This window comes from Budorcas taxicolor, chromosome 6 (assembly GCF_023091745.1).
Source record: "Budorcas taxicolor isolate Tak-1 chromosome 6, Takin1.1, whole genome shotgun sequence".
Lineage (NCBI taxonomy): Eukaryota > Metazoa > Chordata > Mammalia > Artiodactyla > Bovidae > Budorcas > Budorcas taxicolor.
The window spans coordinates 83,518,960-83,538,590 of NC_068915.1; the positions used below are offsets into that span (position 1 = coordinate 83,518,960).

Here is a 19,631-nt window from a genome sequence, read left to right on the forward strand (position 1 = left end):
CTTCAAACCTTAGACCTGACTCCTTGAACTCATTAGTCCACCCCTAACATGCAGTCTACAGCAGCCACAATGATTGTTTATAGGTTAGTCACATCTCTCCTCTGCTCAAAATCCTCCAGTGGCTTCCCATATCCCTTGGTAAAGCCCAAACCCTTAAGAGTAGTCTTCAACATTGTATAAGATCTTTCATTCTTGTTCCCTCTGTGACATCATCTCCTACTACTTTCTACTTTCATTCTCTTCCTCTTCCCTCTCCTTCCCAGCCTCCTTGGTGTTTTTCAATCAGAACTGAGTCTTTACCATATCAAAACCTTTGTCCTTATTTTCTGTCTGCATGGAGCACTATTTTCCCATACAGCTGCATCAATTGATTTCTCACCTCTCTCATATCTCTGCTCAAATTATCACTTCTTCAGTAAGACTTTTTCTGCCCATCTACTTAAAAATCTAACTCCTATTTTCTACCCCAAAAATCTGTACTTTATTTTCTTACTCTCAATATCCCAAACAAACCACAAATTTTGATATCTTTTTCCTGTAGAAGAATGTACAGTAAGCATTCCATAATATTCCATAAATATTTAAGAATTTAAATATTTAATATTCAAAGTATACTAAAATATATATTCACTTACATTAATAATGAGTGTATATACATATTTTCATCCACATCTGTACACAAAAAGGGGCTTCCCAGGTGGCGCTAGTGGTAAAGAAACCTCCTGCCAATGCAGGAGACGTAACAGATGCGGGTTCAACCGCTGGGTTGGGAAGATGCCGTGGGAAAGGGCATGGCAACCCACTCCAGTATTCTTGCCTGGAGAATTCATAGACGGAGAAGGCTGGTGGGCTACAGTCCGAAGAGTCACAAAGAGTCAGACACAACTGAAAACACTTAGCACACATGCATGTACACAAAAAGTAGTAGTATTTTTTTTAAGCATCCACAGAAGAATTATGAAATTCTTCCATGAGTTACGTGTTCTAAGCATATTCAAAGAATTAATAATATAGGCCAAAGTTATCTAGAACAATGAATCAAAACTAGAAACTATAAACAAAGAAACAAAACAAAACACAACTTCTTAGGATAACAGTGAACACTGCATGTTTAACATACACCAGTATTAAAACTAAGCAGAGGACTTCCCTGGTGACCCAGTGGTTCAGAATCTGCCTTCCTAGGCAGCAAATGCAGTTTCAAGCCCTGGTCAGAGATCTAAGATCCCATAAACTGCGAAGCAACAAGCCTGCACACCCCAACTACTGAGCCCAGGGGCCACAACTAGAGATCATGTGCCGCAACAAAAGATCGCCCATGACTCAATGAAGATCCAACGTGCCGCAACTAAGGCTTGACAAAGCCAAATAAAATAGTATATTAAAAAAGAAACTAAGCAAAGAATGTATATTCATCTTTGGATCAATTCATATGATGAGAATTGGTATCATCATTTTATAAATAAGGAAGCTGAAGCTAAGAACACTTAAAAATCTTACTCAAGATAACATAGCTAAGGGTAAAGCTAGACTCACTTCTAGGTTCCTGACTATGGAGACCAAGCTCTTGATTAATGTACTCTTTTAAAAAACATTTGGGTCAAAGAAAAATCACCACTGAAATTTAGAGTATACAACAGTAAAAACACTCTATAAAAAAAAATTTTTTTTAACTAAAACTATACTCCAGAAAATTCAAACTCTTAACCAAATTAAAAGTAGAAAAATAAATATGAAAAGCATTCCACTTAGTAGAGAAAAATAATAAAAGTAAGTCTAAATAGAGGGAGAAAAAACTACTTAAAAGGAATAAGAATTAGTGAATTAGGAAAGAAAAAACACAAAATATCATATGTCAAGCACATTCTTTAGGGGTATAAAAAATTATAAAACTCTCTATAAAGAGGCATTTTTTAAAACTTCAACATTTAGCTTCAGTAATCATCAATATATGGCGAATCTTTCTTCATTTATACTCTTATCAGCCTGACATTTTAAAATACTGGAATAGGCACCTTAAATGCCAATTATATTATGTTCTACTTCAAAGAAAGGACTGTCACTCATCTTATTCTTTATCTTTCCCTCCCTCCCTCTTGCACCCAGTTGGTAAGGTTTTACAAATCTCTAACCATAAAATAAGGCTCTTAAGGGTAGGTACTCAATACATTTTTGCCATAAAAATGTCAATGGTGATAATTTAAATGAAACACAGCACAGGGATTTCCCTGGTGGTTAGTGGCTAAGAGTCCGGCTTCCAATGCAAGCGGCCCAGCTTCAATCCCTGGTCAGGAACTAGACCCCACATGCTGCAACTAAGTGTTCACATGCTGCAACTAAGACCCAGTTCAGCCAAATAAATAAATAAAATAAAAGATATTAAAAAAAAAAAATACAGCACACCTTACTCCATATCCATAATGCTGTAAAAATCAAGAGAGTAGAAAATAAATCATAACTTACTCAAATTTTCTTGAACTACATTATCTTCCACATCTGAATTGTTCTTTCCAGACGTTAAATAATTCTTGAGCCGAAAAGGTCCACTTAAGAAAAAAAAGGAAATCACAAAATTTGTGCTTGTAATATATGTATTTAATATAGCTTATCTTTATGGTCATTTTTCTCCAAAAACTGCAAAAGATTTTTTTTCTTATAAAACCAGTAATGATGTTATAGGACATTAAGAATATACCTACTTGATTCATAAAACAAAAAGTCTAAAAATCTACAATTTAATCCAACATTTGATTTAAACAAAGTAACACTGAATTTTACAACCTTGAAACTAACTCATGAGTCAGAGTTACACATTCAAGTTAACTCAATAACACACTTTGATAAAAATCAAATCATTAGAAATAAAAATTAGAAATAAATCAGCTTATTTTAATTTTTTTTAAACTACTGGCAAAAACAAGTAATTTAAAATTGTTCAGAGATGACTTGGTTTATCCCAGTCCTAGATCCTCGTCCTCCTATTATGAGCCCAGGACAGGCCTAGTAGTCAACGGCTCTTAAACAGTAAAGAAATCTTAGTTATCCCTTTAAAGTCTGAAAATTTGCTATTATTTACCATTCCTTCATTTTGAAAAAGGGTTTATGACTTCAGTTATTATGAGAGTAGGGTAATTTGGTTTACTCACTAAGTAAGCTCTCTTTAAACATACATCGACAAATTCTTAGATAACGTTTCTTTCAAGAATATAAAAACAATATATACATATGCATGAATCACTTTGCTATACACCTGAAACTAATCCAACATTGTAAATCAACTAATTTCAATAAAAAATTTTTAAAGAAAAAAAAAGTACAGCCCAATTCTAACTCCCTTCTGAATATGACACAGACTGAGTGACTTGTTTCTAAACAGAATAAAATCCAAGACTTCAAAGACTAGGTCATTATAAGACTATGACCTCTGTCACAGTCACACTTTCACTTGGATCATCTGCTTTGTGGGAAGCCAGCTGCCTTACTGAATACCCCAATGGAGACAGCCACATGACAAAGAAACTCTGGCCTCCAGCTAATAACCTGTGAGCAAGCCACCCGATAAGTGGATCCTCTATGCTCTAACCAGGCAAAGGACTGCAAACTAGATAGATATCTTGATTGCTGTACCTGGTAAGAATCCCTGAGCCAGATCTAGCCAGCTAAGCCACTCTCAGATTTCTACCACAGAAACTGTGAAACAATGTTTGCAAGGCACTAACAAAATTAAAATGAACCTTTGGGAGTACTTTGTTATACTCAATGGGTAACGAATATAGTGAGTAAATCCTATTATCCTTAGGAGACATGCATACCTTCCTTCCAAAACTGAAGTCCCAGGCTCTCCAGAATCCAAGTTTGACTTTGTTGGTGTCGTGCATGTATATACACTCATTTGAGACTTTTGATGAACATTTTGTGCAGCCATACTATCTTGATTCTTTGAGCTTCGTGTATCTCTATGAAAATGAAAAGTATGTAACTGTTCACATTTCTTCAAAAATTAGTTCTTCCATAAACATAACACAGGTGGGTAGACAATACAATACTCACAAATATCAGATAATCTTGTTCAGGTTCTAAAACTTAACAACTAGTCCAGGAAGGAAATCTGATTTTAGAATGTACTAAAAGTTTTAATTTAAAAAAATCTGACATAGGAAATAATAAAGACCTGACCTAACTAAGATAGAAGTGACTAACTGGGAGTAATTACCTACAGGCAGCTTATGATGTAGGAAAGTGAAAGTCGCTCAGGGGTGTCCAACTCTTTGCAACCCCACGTCCATGGAATTCTCTAGGCCAGAATACTGGAGTAGGTAGCCTTTTCCTTCTCCAAGGGATCCTCCCAACCCAGGGATCAAAACTGGTCTCCCACACTGCAGGCGGATTCTTCACCAGGTGAGCCACAAGGGAAGCCCAAGAAAACTGAGGGGGGTAGTCTATCCCTTCTCCAGCAGATCTTCCCAGGCCAGGAATGGAACTGGGGTCTCATGCATTGCAGGTAGAGTCTTTACCAACTGAGCTATCAGGTAGTTAATCTATCACAGCTTTTGTTGAAAACCCTTTAAGAACTGAAATTGTTTTCTTTGATATCTCTACCCAGCCTCCTGACAAACAGTACTGTTCAGAGGAACATAGGCTCACCTCTTTGGTATCTGCCAACTAGTTAGCTTACTGCAAATACATGCAAACAAGATACATTGTTCCTAGATTATATAATTCTCTTCTCTCACATCTCCCTTACAAATCCCATGTTTTGTTTCTTAACTCAGTCTACCAGCTTATTCTTATCATTTGTGGGGATAAAACTGCAACATAACTAAAGAGCGTGCAAACTTCTGAGTATTCTTTGATAATTTATTTTTGGAGTTTCTAGTCTCCCTCTAGGTCCTACCATCAGTCAAAACAAAACAAAAGGACTGTTAGAGAATACTATAAACAACTGTATACCAACAAATTAGATAACTAGAGTGGAATGGACAAATTCCTAGAAACACAAGAATTGCCAACACTGATTCAAGAAAAAAAATAATCAATTTCAAAAGACTTAATTAGAGAATAAATCAGTAGAAAGAAAACTGCCCAGATGATTTCACCACTGAATTCTACCACCATTCAAAGACTTAACAGGACTTCTTCACAAACTCTTCCAAAATAATAGAAAAGCACTTCCCAACTCATTTTATGAGGTCAGTGTTATCCAGACACCAAAACTGCACAAAAAAAAAAACACAAGAAAACTAAAGACCAAAAGAAAACAAAACCCCTCAACAAAATGCTAGCAACATAAAAACAGAATTATGTGTCATGATCACACAGGATTTATACCAGAGATGCATGTTTGGTTTAAGCCAAAAACCAATTAATGTAGTACATTTTATCAATAATAAAAAAAAAGTATCACATGGTCACCTCAATATACTGATGTAAAAAAAAGGTATCTGACAAAACACATTTTTTCACTATAAAAAACACTCAACAAACTAGGAATAAAAAGGAACCTCCTCAACCTGATAAAAGGACATCTACAAAAACCCCACAGCTAAAAACATACTGAATGGTGAAAGACTGGATGTGTTCCTGTTAAGATTAAGAACAAGACAAAGAAGTCTACCATGCCACTCTTACTGAGCCCAGTATTAAAGACTTTAGCCAGAGCTATAATGCAAGGAAAAGCATCTGGATAGTAAAACTATCACTATTCACAAATGACATTCAAGACCTTTTACTTAGAAAGTCCTATAAAATCTATTTTTAAAAGCTATCAGAACTAATACAAGAGTTCAGCAAGATTGCAGGATAAAGATTAACATAAAAATATCAAATGCATTTCTATACATTTGCACTGATTGATCCAAAAGTAATATTTAAAATGCAATTCCATTCACAACAGCATCAAAAGGGATACTTAGGAGTGAAATTAACAACAGGAAATATAAAACTTATATTACAAAAACACTGTTCAGAGACATTCAAAAAGACCTAACTAATAGGAAAAACAACCCTGTTCATGGATCAATAGACACTGTTAAGACAGCAATATTCCTTAAACCAACAGATTCAAAGCAGTCCATATCAGAATTCTGACATCTTTGCAGAAATTGACATGCTGATTCTAAAATTTATATGGAATTGCAAGATTCAGAATAGCCAAAATATTCCTAAGAAAAGAAAACTCACACTTCCCGATTTCAAAACTTACCTCTAACCAATGATTATCAAGACAGTGTGGTTCTAGAACAACTGATATGTAAACAACAGAATAAAATTGAAAATTCAGAAATAAGCCCATACCTCTATGGTCAGTTGATCTACAAAAAGGGTTCTAAGACTATTCAATGGGGGAAAAAAATGTCTTTTCAACAAACAGTTATGGGACAACTGAACAGGGTTGGACTCTTTACAGCATATAGAAAACTTAACTCAAACTGGATCAAAGAATTAAATTTAAGAGCTAAAACTACAAAACTCTAAGAAAAAAACACAGGGGTAAATCTTCATGAACTTGAATTGGACAAAGAATTCATAGATATGACACCAAAATACCAACAGCAACAAAAGCAACGACAAGACAAAATAGATAGATGGGATTTTATCAAAATTAAAAACTTTTGTGCTTCTGGTAGTAAGAAAGCTTTTGTGTGTGTGTATATATATATATATATAGTATGTATAATATTTTAGAAAATTTATAAATTTTTGCCAAACCAAAAAGATTTATGGTATTTTGATTCCACTTATTTGACTTAGTATGAATAGAATGCTAAATTTCGAATTTGTATTCACTCAAAACTTTGATATAGTTCCATGTATTTTGGCATCTAGTATTACTGCTAAAATTCTACAAAATTTATTATCTTAGTGATTTAAAAAAAAAATCTGAATGAGGATCGAAACTTCTAATCCAATTCTGAATACTATGTTATTAAAAAAAAACAGAAAATTAACAAGTGATACAGTATTATTAACTAAAGTACAGATTTTGTTCAAATTCACAAAACTTTATGCTACTGCCCATTATTTGTTTTCATACCTTATTCAAGGCTCCACACTGTATTTAATTGCACTGAGTAGCTTCAGCTATATGCAACAAATTCTGGTAAAATCTGTTTTCATTTTTATTCCATTGCAAATATTTCCTAATTTTCCTTGTTATGGCCTTTTAGATACACTCATCATTTAAAAGTGGACATTTAATTTCCAAATACATGGGATTCTGTCTAAAGTATGAATGAATGAAAGTCGCTCAGTTGTGTCCGACTTTTTGCGACCCCATGGACTATACAGTCCACGGAATTTTCCAAGCCAGAATACTGGAGTAGGTAGCCTTTCCCTTCTCCACGGGATCTTCCCAACCGAGGGATCAAACCCAGGTCTCCTGCACTGCAGGCGGATTCTTTACCAGCTGAGCCACATGGGAAGCCCACAAGGGAAGGGAAGTTAAAGTATCCTTAACATTAATTTCTTATTTTTATACTATTTTCCCATTTAAAAGCTTTCTTCTCTGCAATCATCCTCTGTGTTTTTTTTCAGTCTAACTTTATTGAGGCTTTCAATGGCTAAGTTGAAGATCTATTTTGGTAAATGTCTCCCTGTACTTGTGACATCATACTTGAAGATATGTAGGTTATTTTCAAGTATCTTTTGATACTGATTTCTAACATAATTCCACAGGAATAAAAGAACAGACTGCATGATTTCAATAACTTTAGACCATGAAATTTTTGCACTTTGTTTTACATCCCTGGATATGTTTCTGTGTCTCCTAGACTACAGCCTATAGGAATTTGAATAGAATTTGTATCCTGCTGTTGTGTGAAAATTGTATAAATCTTAATTATGTTGAATTGGTTCACAGCGGTTTTCAGGTCTACTATATCCTACTTCTCTGTATACTCATTCTATTAATTTTTGAGTTTTTATTGAAATGCCAACTAAAAATCTTAATTTATCTACTTAAAAAAATGTAATATATAGTGGAACTGCATGTAACCTTGCTCTATATTTTCTAAGTTTTCTGTAAATGTGTTAGCATATTTCCATAAATTAAAAAATTAAAATTAAAAAGAAAAAAACAACTTTCATGCTTCAAAGAACACCATCAAGAAAATGAGACAACCCAAAGAATGACAGATTATCAAATATCACTTATTTGAAAAGAGACTTGTATCTGGAATAAATAAAAACCTCTCAATACAATCCAATTAAAAAAAAAAAGACAATCCAATTAAAAATCCACAAACGGTCTTAGTCTTCACAGAATGAAAATAAAAATCACAATGAGCTACAACTTCATACCAATTAGGATGGCTAGAATCAAAAAGCCAACAAATGTTGACAAGGATGTGGAGTCACTGAAGTCAATTGCTGATAGGAATATGAAATAGTGCAGATGCTTTGGAAAATGATCCTACAGTTCCTCAAAGGATTAACGTAAAGTTATCATGTGACGGAGATGTGAGTTCAATCCCTGGGTCGGGAAAATCCCCTGGAGAAGGAAATGACAACTCACTCCGGTATTCTTGCTTTCTTGATGGTGTTCTTTGAAGCACATTCTGTTATATTTTGATTATCCATTCATCCATTGCTGGCCATCTGGGAAACTACCTTTTGACTATTATGAATAATGCTGATAAAAACATCTGTGTACAAGTGAAACTGCTGAGATGTATGCTTATTGTTGTTTAGTTGCTAAGTCACATCTGACTCTTTTGTGACTCTGTGAATTATAGCCCGCCAGGCTCCTCTGTCCACAGGATTTTCCACCTTATGACAAGTAAAATATCAAGACAATTACGTGTTTGATCTTCTACATGTATTAAGTAGACTATACAAATGTCTCAAAGATCTTCCTTTCTATGAATCCAGATACCCAACAGGTTTCCTAAGCAGATACTGTAATAACTATCAACTTTGGATGTTTCTAAATAGTTCCATTATGTGTAAGATAGGGATACTAGATCAAATTCAGAAACTCAACATAAAAACTTTATTTTTACACCTTAGTATTTCTCTCAACCCATAACTAAGGCTTATCTGTTTTGTTTAATAAGACAGTGATTTATTATTATTAACACATTCAAGTAAAAACAATTAGGTTAATAAAAGACCTAGGTACACTTATTTATCTTAAGTGTATCTTCCTTACATGTAAAAATAGAGCTAATACATATCCTCTCAACCTCTCAAGATTCTTTATAAAAACCAAATGATATAAAGAATGCTGCTGCTACTAAGTCGCTTCAGTCGTGTCCAACTCTGTGTAACCCCATAGACGGCAGCCCACCAGGCTCCCCCATCCCTGGGATCCTCCAGGTAAGAACACTGGAGTGGGTTGCCATTTCCTTCTCCAATGCATGAAAGTGAAAAGTGAAAGTGAAGTGTCTCAGTCGTGTCCGACTCCTAGCGACCCCATGGACTGCAGCCCACCAGGCTCCTCTGCCCATGGGATTTTCCAGGCAAGAGTACTGGAGTGGGGTGCCATTGTCTTCTCCTGATATAAAGAATAAGTTACTATAAATATGGAAGTCTGACATAAGACAGAGGGAGCACTGCAAATCACTGGGGGTAAAAGTACAATTCAGTGAACTATTTAGATAGTATGCACCATAATGCCATATAGCAATGTATTTTAGAGTATTCTAATCATGTATTCACTACATCCCCAGCACCTGCAACTTCTCATACATAATATGCATTAAGTATTTTTTGAATGAATGAATAAGCAAATGTTATATCAAAAAGCAAAAATGCGTAAGAGCAGTATTTACTAGGTTGTCAGGACTGATGAGATCTCATTGAAAGCCTCTAGCGAACACTTGATAATAATAAGCACTAAAATGTTAAATATTATCATCTTATTGGAAAAAAAAATAATGCATTCCCAATTACTAAAATTATATTAATCTCACTTAAAAGAAAGCAACTTGGACTTCCCTAGTGGTTCAGTGATTAAGAATCAGTCTGCCAAATCCCTGATCTGGCAAGATCTCACATGATGCAGGACAATGAAGACCTTGCACCAGAACTACTGAGCCTGCATTGTAGAACCCAAAAGCCACAACTACTGAAGCCTGCTCACCCTAGATGAGGTGCTCTGCAACAAGAGAAGCCACCACAATGAGACATCTGTGCATGGCAACTAGAGAGTGGTTGTCCCTGTTTGCTGCAACTAGAAAAAGCCCACACACAGAACTAAAGACCCACCACAGCCAAAAATTAATTAATTAATTAAAAAAAATAAAAAAGCAACTCAAACGATACACTTAAAAACAAGATGGGGACTTCCCTGGTGGTCCAGTGGTGAAGAATCCAACTTGCAATGCAGGGGACATGGGTTTAATCCTTAGTTGCAGCACTAATATCCCACATCTTGCAGAGTAACTCAAAGCACCATAACTACTGAGCCCACATGCCACACCTAGAAAGTCTGTACACCACAACTTTGATGCAAAGAAGATATGACTAAACATCTCCTGTGCCACAACTAAGACCCAATGCAGTCAAATAAATTAATTTTTTTTAATTTAATGATTAAGATGATAAATTTTATCTGTTTATATCACAATTTAAAAAAAGGGATTGTTAGGTGACAATAACACCTACCTTATTAAATTTATCCTCATACCTCATGTGCTATATATTATTCCCCATTTTAATATGAGTAAACAAATTCAGAGTACTATTTAGCCTGAGGGGTCATGCAACTAATGACACACCATGGATTTACTACCAGGTCTGTCAGACTATACACTCCTTTATGCTAATATTGCTTTCTATAAATGACTGAATAACAGAGACATTTATTAAGTGTCAAACAAAAATAATTACTTTGTATATATAAGAGACATTACCCAGAAGGATTAGGATTTTTCTTCTTAGCCAGGTCTGCTTCATTGCTTCCCAATGACTCATTCTGGGAACCACCAGAATCTTTAGCATATAAAACCTGTGCTCCTGAGCTGCCTTTGTTAGCTCTCTTCTGCTTTTTAAATGGAGCAGCTTTTTTTCCAATATTCTTAGATGATTGGTTTGTTTTTTCAGCAGGTGGTTTTTGTCTACTGTTATGATACACTGACAGTTCATTTCTTACTGAAGAACTGCTAGAAAAAGAACCTACAGGATTAAATGATAACATAAAGTAAGTATACGTTTGATTATCTGGCTCACTAAAATATCAATATTATTTATATTTTTCATGTAAACATATACATGTACCCCAATCTCATAGTAATCTACATTTGTTTTCAAGTTAAATTCATAAACTATTCAGCTCTTCACTTTATAGACTGTTGTTGTTGTCAGTCTCTAAGTCATGTCTGACTCCTTCCCAAGATTAGGGTCTTTTCCAGTGAGTTGGCTCTTTGCATCAGGTGGCCAAAGTACTAGAGCTTCAACTTTAGCATCAATGAATATTCGAGGTTGATTTCCTTTAAAACTGACTGGCTTGGTCTGCTTGCAATTTGCAGATACATGGACCAAATCTTTTAAATTAATCATAAGTTTTCAAAACCGTCCTCTCTGGCTCTGCCCACTATTCTTCTTAACATCCTGGAATTTCCCCAAGGTCCCAGTTTCATCTTCTCACTCTCTGTGTACTTTCTTTGAAGGATCTATCTATACAGAACTTTAATTACTATCTATATTCTGATATAATTATCTACATGCTGATATCTATAATATTGACCTACCACTCTCCCCCAAATCTGCCACTCGTTTTATTTCCTATCTTAATGAAAAGTGTCACTATCTCAGATATATGAGTCATCTGAGACTCCTGCCCCCAACCACAAGCAATCCTAAATCCTGTCACTCTACTTTCTTCAGAATTGAAGTCGCTCAGTCATGTCGAACTCTTGTGACCCCATGGACTATAGCCCACCAGGTTCTTTCATCCATGGGATTTTCCAGGCAAGAATACTGGAGTGGCTTGCCATTTCCTTCTCCAAGGGATCTTCCCAACCCAGGGATTCAACCTGGGTTTCCAGCATTGAAGGCAGATTCTTTACCACTGGGCCATATGGGAAGAATGCTTCTCAGATCCTCTTCTTTTAAGCACTGCTGCCTGTCATTAGCAGAGACCTTTATCATTTCTTTCCTTAAAACAGCCTCTAAACTGATATCCTTTCTCTACCCATGCCATTCTTCGATCCATCCTTTACATTGTTTTAAGAATCATCCTTAGAAAACACAAATGGAATCACTACAACCTGGTTAAAATTTTTTAGTGATTACCCATAGCTTAAGGATTAAATTCAAATATGTTTGAGTGAAAGTGAGTGAAAAGTCACTCAGTCATGTCCAACTCTTTGCGACCCTATATGGACTGTAGCCCACCAGGCTTCTCCATCCATGGAATTTTCTAGGCAAGAGTACTGGAATGGTTTGCCATTTCCTTCTCCACGGTATCATCTCAACCTGGGGACCAAACCCAGGTCTCCAACATTGCAGGCAGATGCTTTACTGTCTGAGCCACCAGGGAATCTCCAAATAAGTTTAATTCCAATTTATTACAGAGTTGGACTGTGAAGAAGGCTGAGTGCCGAAGAATTGATGCTTTTGAAGTGTGGTGATGGGAGAAGACTCTTGAGAGTCCCTTGGACTGCAAGGAAATCCAACCAGTCCATTCTGAAGATCAGTCCTGGGATTTCTTTGGAAGGAATGAGGCTAAAGCTGAAACTCCAGTACTTTGGCCACCTCATGTGAAGAGTTGACTCATTGGAAAAGACTCTGATGCTGGGAGGGATTGGGGGCAGGAGGAGAAGGGGATGACAGAGGATGAGATGGCTGGATGGCATCACTGACTCAATGGACGTGAGTCTGAGTGAACTCTGGGAGTTGGTGATGGACAGGGAGGCCTGGCGTGCTGGGATTCATGGGGTTGCAAAGAGTCAGACACGACTAAGTGACTGAATTGAACTGAACTGAAGTGCTTTTTCATTAAGCGTAACTCAACACTCTTCTCCTAATAGACAAATCAAAATAGGCAGCAGTACTGAACTATTTTCATTTTTCCAAAGCACTGATCTTAGATAGTAGTCCAGCATTACCTGGGAATCTGTTTGAAATGCAAATTCTCAGGCCTTAGCTCAGACCTACTAAAATTTTCAGAGTAAGATCCTATAATTTATGTTTTAACAACTCCCCCAGATAATTTTAACAAAACAATTTTAAAAGGTTAAACTCTCAGCACCAGATCTCTACACATGATACTTGTGCTTCAAACATTCTTTCCTCACCACAGCCAATGACTTAGCTTGTTCCTAATCATCCCATTTTCAGGAAGCCTTCTCTACACCCCAAGGCTAAATTAAGCAGCTCCTCTCAGTCCTTTTCCCTGGGTCTGGAAGATCCCCTGGAGAAGGAAATGGCAACCCACTCCAGTATTCCTGCCTGGAGAATCCCATGGGCAGAGAAGCCTGGTGGGCTACAGTCCATGCGGTCGCAAAGAGTCGGACACAACTGAGCGACTTCACTTCACTCAGTCCTGTGATAATGTTTATCATACATCTTGATACATGTGAAGAGCCAACTCACTGGAAAACACCCTGATGCTGCGAAAGAGGGCAGGAGGAGAAGCGGGCAGAGGATGAAATGGTTGGAAAGCATCATCAACTCAATGGACAGAAGTTTGAGCAAACTCTGGGAGACAGGGAAGGACAGGGAAGCCTGGTGTGCTGCAATCTCCGGAGTCACAATGAGTCAGACATGAATGAGCGACTGAACAACAACATACAGCTCATGTTTACTTACCACTCTCTTCCAGCAGACTGACAATCATTTAGACCAAGATGTATCTTTATATTCCTAATGTCTAACAGCAGGGGCAGGACTGTTATAAAGCAAGAGTAGCCTAGGGTAGTAAATAATTTTTCCCAGTTTTACTGATATACAACTGACAGATATCAGTTATATCAATATATAACTGACATATATCATAACTGACTATGCAAGTTTAAGGTGCAAAACACAATAATCTTATATAGTATATATTGCAAAATAATTATCAGAGGGTACATCTTAAAAGTTCTCATAAAGAAAAAAACTAAAAATTCTAACTAGGGTGTAAAATTTAAGAAGGTGCTTACTCCAAGTTGGGATTACATGATAGCTCAGTTGGTAAAGAATCTGCCTGCAATACAGGATACCTGGGTTCATTCCCTGGGTTGGGAAGATCCCCTGGAGAAGGGAAAGGCTACCCACTCCAGTATTTTGGCCTGGAGAATTCCATGGACTGTATAGTCCATGGGGTCACAAAGAGCCCGAAACAACTGCACAACTTTCACTTCACTTTACTCCAAGTCAGTCACACAGCCCTAAGATCAAGTGTCTTCTTAAATTTCCCAATTCTAGGTTGCTCATTTGCCTGGCCCAGCCTAACACCCTTCCTGCCTCACCATGGGCACACAATAAATGTTTCTTGCATGTACTACAGGCTGATCAAGAGTAAAGAAAAAAGGGTTCTGTTGTTTCAAATTCTAGCACAAAGGTCTCAGACCTTAAGGAGAACTTATGCTGCTTTTCTATGCTTCAGACTTAGTTTCTTCTTCCATTAGATGAAGGAGTTTGGACCAGGTGATCTATAAGCATTCCTCCACTTTTGTGACTACCTACTTGACCTCAACATGTCTCAGGACTAATACATGTTTCAAGTCTTTTTTGGTAAATTATGGAGCTCAAGAATGCTTATCCCAGCTTTGTAAGAATTTTATTAATGCATATAATTACATCTTCATTTACCATAGTACAATTTCCAGCAACCTGGGGCAAAAAGATGAGTTCTCAAAAGCAGTAACAGTAGTATTTAACCTTTTAATACTAAATATATGCCATTTAATACGTATAACTTAATGAGATAGAAGTAATGGTAGTCACATTTTAAAGAGTAATAAACGAAACAAAGTAATCTACTCAAAGTTTACCTTCAACATTTATCCTCCCACCATCAATCCCACCAACCTACTTCTAAGTGTTGCCACATACTATGCCTTTACCTTTTCAGCATTTAATGTCCCTGATTCAATCTAAAGCTAATCCTTTTATTCTAGGGTAGCCCACACCAATTCCTTGCCTACACAAGGACTGTGATCCTGTACCTTTCTACACAGTCGTTTTAAAGAGCAGATGAGCTGATTTAATATTAAAAAACAGTAAGCATATTAAAAAAGAGAGAGAGACCTTCTCTTGACCCCACATCTGCCACATCCCTTTATTTTACTGTCTCTTTCGTCTCACTACCAAACTCCCTTGAACCCACCTCAATCAGAGACGTTTGGTCTCATCATTCTACAAAAATCAATTTTATCAAGGTGATAACAACCTCCATGTTGTCAAAATCACACTGTCAATTCTTAGCTCTCATCTAATTCACATCATGAAAGTGAAGTGAAAGTGAAGTCACTCAGTCGTGTCCAACTCTTTGCGAACCCATGAACTGTAGCCTACCAGGCTTCTCCGTCCATGGGATTCTCCAGGCAAGAATACTGGAGTGGGTTACCATTTCCTTCTCCAGGGGATCTTCCCGACCCAGGGATCAAACCCAGGTCTCCCACATTGGAGGCAGATGCTTTAACCTCTCAGCCACCAGGGATAGTTCCTCACCTCATCCAATATATCTATACTGCTGGTCTTCCTTCTGTAGAATATAAGTCATATAACAGCAACAATTTTTCATTTTTGGTTTTATTTTTCCACAGTTATATCCCTATACCTAAAATACTATATATGATAAAGCTTCATGAATATCTTTATAATTAATTGATTTAATATTTCTGTTGGCGATCCAATTTAATTTTTTCCTCATGATATTTTTCTCAAGGGAACAGGAATATAAATCAAACACAGAGCCTCTCATAGAATGAATATGATTTAAATAAAAATACTTACCCTGCTCTGATTTTACCACCCACCAATCAGATGGGCATCTAGAAATTCTTTGACTTCTTCTGATAGTTGAAGTTAATTCTTCAGGTTCAATTTTGTTGTTCTTGGACCCACTTGAAAAATGCTTCTTTTTGCATTCCTTATCTTTTTTCTGATTCTTTTTATGAGGAACATTGGTGCTACCTTTCTTGCTTCCTAAAATAAACAATAAAAATAAAAATCTACTGAACCAAAGAATATTCAGAAAACCATAGCCAATTAAAAAACAAACAAAAAAGACCTCTCAATTATAGAAACTTCTTAAATTTATCCTATGGACTTCTTTTTTCTTCTATTTTTTAAAAGTCACACATTCTCAAAATCTACAACTTCCTCTCAGCTAAATGCAAACTTTGCACATTGTTTGATAAGCAACATATACTCCTGAGTCAAAAAGAAAAGCATAGTATGTAAAGGAAAAATGCAATATATGACTCCTTCCACTACTTAAGAAAGTCCCACATAAGAAAAGGTTAACCATTGCTTTTCTGTTTTAAAATAATTCATGACTTTAGTCAAGCTAATTTATGGAAGAGAATACTTAAAGGAAGTTTTCAACAAAGATGTATTTCCTACCTGAAGGAAAAAAGAACGTTTCTTTGAATGGAATTTAAAGAGGAAAAAGAATTTAAAACAACAATGAATATGGAAAGCAACAAAAAGTTAAAGGTGTCAATAGTAGTTTCATTTTACTACAAAAGCAGGTAGAGAAGAAAAGATCTAACAAAAAGGAAAGATGAATTCTAGTTTCATTTTTGAGACTGACAACCAGGAAGAAGGGGAAATCAGAAATACAGGCTATTTTAAAACAAACATTGCATCTACAATAAAATGTGTATAACCACCAACATGAGTTTAACAATGGAAAAATTTTTTTTCAGAAAGAGATTAAAACATTAGATGTTATATAATGAAAAATTTTCTTGACCACCAAGTCAATCAAGAAACCTGCATTTTTAAGTTTCTGACACAAATATTTCTATGAGATCCAAAGAAATTAAAATCATTATCAAGTAGGAAACTCATATGGTAAATAAACTGGAAGATCCTGAGCTCACCTCCTCCCACAGGCATACTAAAATTACAACTACTATTTACAGAGCAAATATTGATGAGAATAATTTGAAGGCTAGCAAAAAGACCGTCTACAACTAAAGACATAAAGAGCCACAAGACAGGGAGGAAAGGCAGAGACAAGAGACAATCAAGACCCAGGGTGGGAAACCTATACACAGAAGAATAATTACAATTGCATGGTTCTCCTCAGGGAGCCGCACAGGTCTGAGCCCCACGCTGGGCTCCCCTGCTTAGGGTTCCTGCACCAGGAAGACAAGCCCCCCTAAACTTTGACTTTGAAGGCTAGTGAGGCTTACTTTCAGGAGAATCTGAGGGCTATATAATACAGACACCACTCTTAACAGGCAAACACATTGTAATTAAAATGGCAAAATCTCAAACACTCCAATGCCCAAGGCAGAAGCAGTAGTTTGGAAGGAGCCTGGGTCAGAACCATTTGCTGATTTTGGAGAGCCTCCCAGAGAGGCAGGTAGTAAGTGGAGCTCACTGGGGACCCAGATGCTGGTTGCAGTCATTGTTCTACCACAAGGACACTGCTGTCGGCAACCACAATTTTGGATTTTTGGAATCTTCTATCTAGCTTACTAGAGCTTCCCAGTGGTCAGTGGTAAAGAACCCACTTGCCAATGCAGGAGATGTGGGTTTGATCCCTAGGACAGAAAGATCCCCTGGAGAACAAAATGGTAACCAGTATTGGCAACTCCAGTATTCTTGCCTGGGAAATCCCATGGGCAGAGGAGCCTGAAGGGCTATAGCCCATAGGCTCACAAAACAGTCAGATATGACATAGCAACTATTAATAAAACATCTAGCTTACTCATGCCAGAACCCCCTCCACCCACCAGTAGGTCAGCATCAGTCCTGGGACAACCCAGGCCAAGAAGCCAACCTATTTGGGACCCAGCCCTACTTATCAGTGGGACAGCATTAGCCTCTGGACCTCTGGAACCCCACTATCAGGACTCAGTCCTACCCACCATCAGTCTGACACCAGCTCCAGGAATCCCAAGGCCTTAGTAGCCAGAAATCCCAGGATCCAGCTCTGCCCACCCATGAATTTACACCAGCTCCAAAACACCCTGGACCTCACAGCCACCGGTGTAAGGAACAGGTCCTGCCCACAAGCAGGCAACATCAGCCCCAGCCCACAGCCCTGCCCACCAGCAGGCCAACATTAGCTCCCAGACCCCAGGCACCACAACCAACCACCCCAGGACCTGGCTAAGCCAACCAGCAGCAGCAGCTTCCACACCATACAAGGGCAAAGAATTGAGTAGGGTACAGCCTTTCTACCAGCACTCTAAGTCATCTTTATTACCTATAGCATATAACACTGTTTGGTATCAGTTCAGTTCAGTTGCTCAGTTGTGTCCGACTCTGCAACCCCAGGTATAACAGTACGCAAAGCCTCCCTGTCCATCACCAACTCCCGGAGTTCACTCAAACTCACATCCATTGAGTCAGTGATGCCATCCAGCCATCTCATCCTCTGTCATCCCCTTCTCCTCCTGCCCCCAATCCCTCCCAGCATCAGAGTCTTTTCCAATGAGTCAACTCTTCACATGAGGTGGCCAAAGTACTGGAGTTTCAGCTTTAGCCTCATTCCTTCCAAAGAAATCCCAGGGCTGATCTCCTTCAGAATGGACTGGTTGGATTTCCTTGCAGTCCAAGGGACTCTCAAGAGTCTTCTCCAACACCACAGTTCAAAAGCATCAATTCTTCAGGCAACCCACTCCAGTACTCTTGCCTGGAAAATCCCATGGATGGAGGAGCCTGGTAGGCTGCAGTCCATGGGGTCGCTGAGAGTCAGACATGACCGAGTGACTTCACTTTCACTTTTCAATATCATGCATTAGAGAAGGAAATGGCAACCCACTCCAGTGTTCTTGCCTGGAGAATCCCAGGGATGGAGGAGCCTGGTGGGCTGCCGACTATGGGGTCGCACAGAGTCAGACATGACTGAAGTGACTTAGCAGCAGCAGCAGCAGCAGTCTTATTCACAGTCCAACTCTCACATCCATACATGACCACTGGAAAAACCATAGCCTTGACTAGACGGACCTTAGTCGGCAAAGTAATGTCTCTGCTTTTGAATATGCTATCTAAGTTGGTCATAACTTTTCTTCCAAGGAGTGTCTTTTAATTTCATGGCTGCAGTCACCATCTGCAGTGATTTGGGAGCCCAAATAAATAAAGTCTGACACTGTTTCTACTGTTTCCCCATCTATTTCCCATGAAGTGATGGGACCAGATGCCATGATCTTTGTTTTCTGAATGTTGAGCTTTAAGCCAACTTTTTCACTCTCCTCTTTCACTTTCATCAAGAGGCTTTTTAGTTCCTCTTCACTTTCTGCCATAAGGGTGGTGTCATCTGCATATCTGAGGTTATTGATATTTCTCCCGGAAATCTTGATTCCAGCTTGTGTTTCTTCCAGTCCAGCGTTTCCATGATGTACTCTGCATAGAAGTTAATAAGCAGGGTGACTTGACGGACTCCTTTTCCTATTTGGAACCAGTCTGTTGTGCCATGTCCAGTTCTAACTGTTGCTTCCTGACCTGTATACAGATTTCAACAGACAACAAAATAACAACTTCAGCTTAAAGCCTATATTTCACTAGGCAATGATACTGAT

The 19,631-nt window shown here is 37.6% G+C and overlaps 1 protein-coding gene across 1 annotated transcript in view; it reads right to left on the minus strand.

The window, feature by feature from the left end:
* The window catches only part of CENPC (centromere protein C), a 94,354-nt gene that overhangs the window by 21,778 nt on the left and 52,945 nt on the right, over positions 1-19,631 (minus strand). The window contains exons 9-12 of the mRNA XM_052642210.1: positions 15,886-16,077; positions 10,854-11,115; positions 3,813-3,956; positions 2,464-2,546 (exon numbers count right to left, since the gene is read on the minus strand). Coding sequence (XP_052498170.1) covers positions 2,464-2,546; positions 3,813-3,956; positions 10,854-11,115; positions 15,886-16,077 — 681 coding nt within the window. The remainder of the gene's footprint in view (positions 1-2,463; positions 2,547-3,812; positions 3,957-10,853; positions 11,116-15,885; positions 16,078-19,631) is intronic.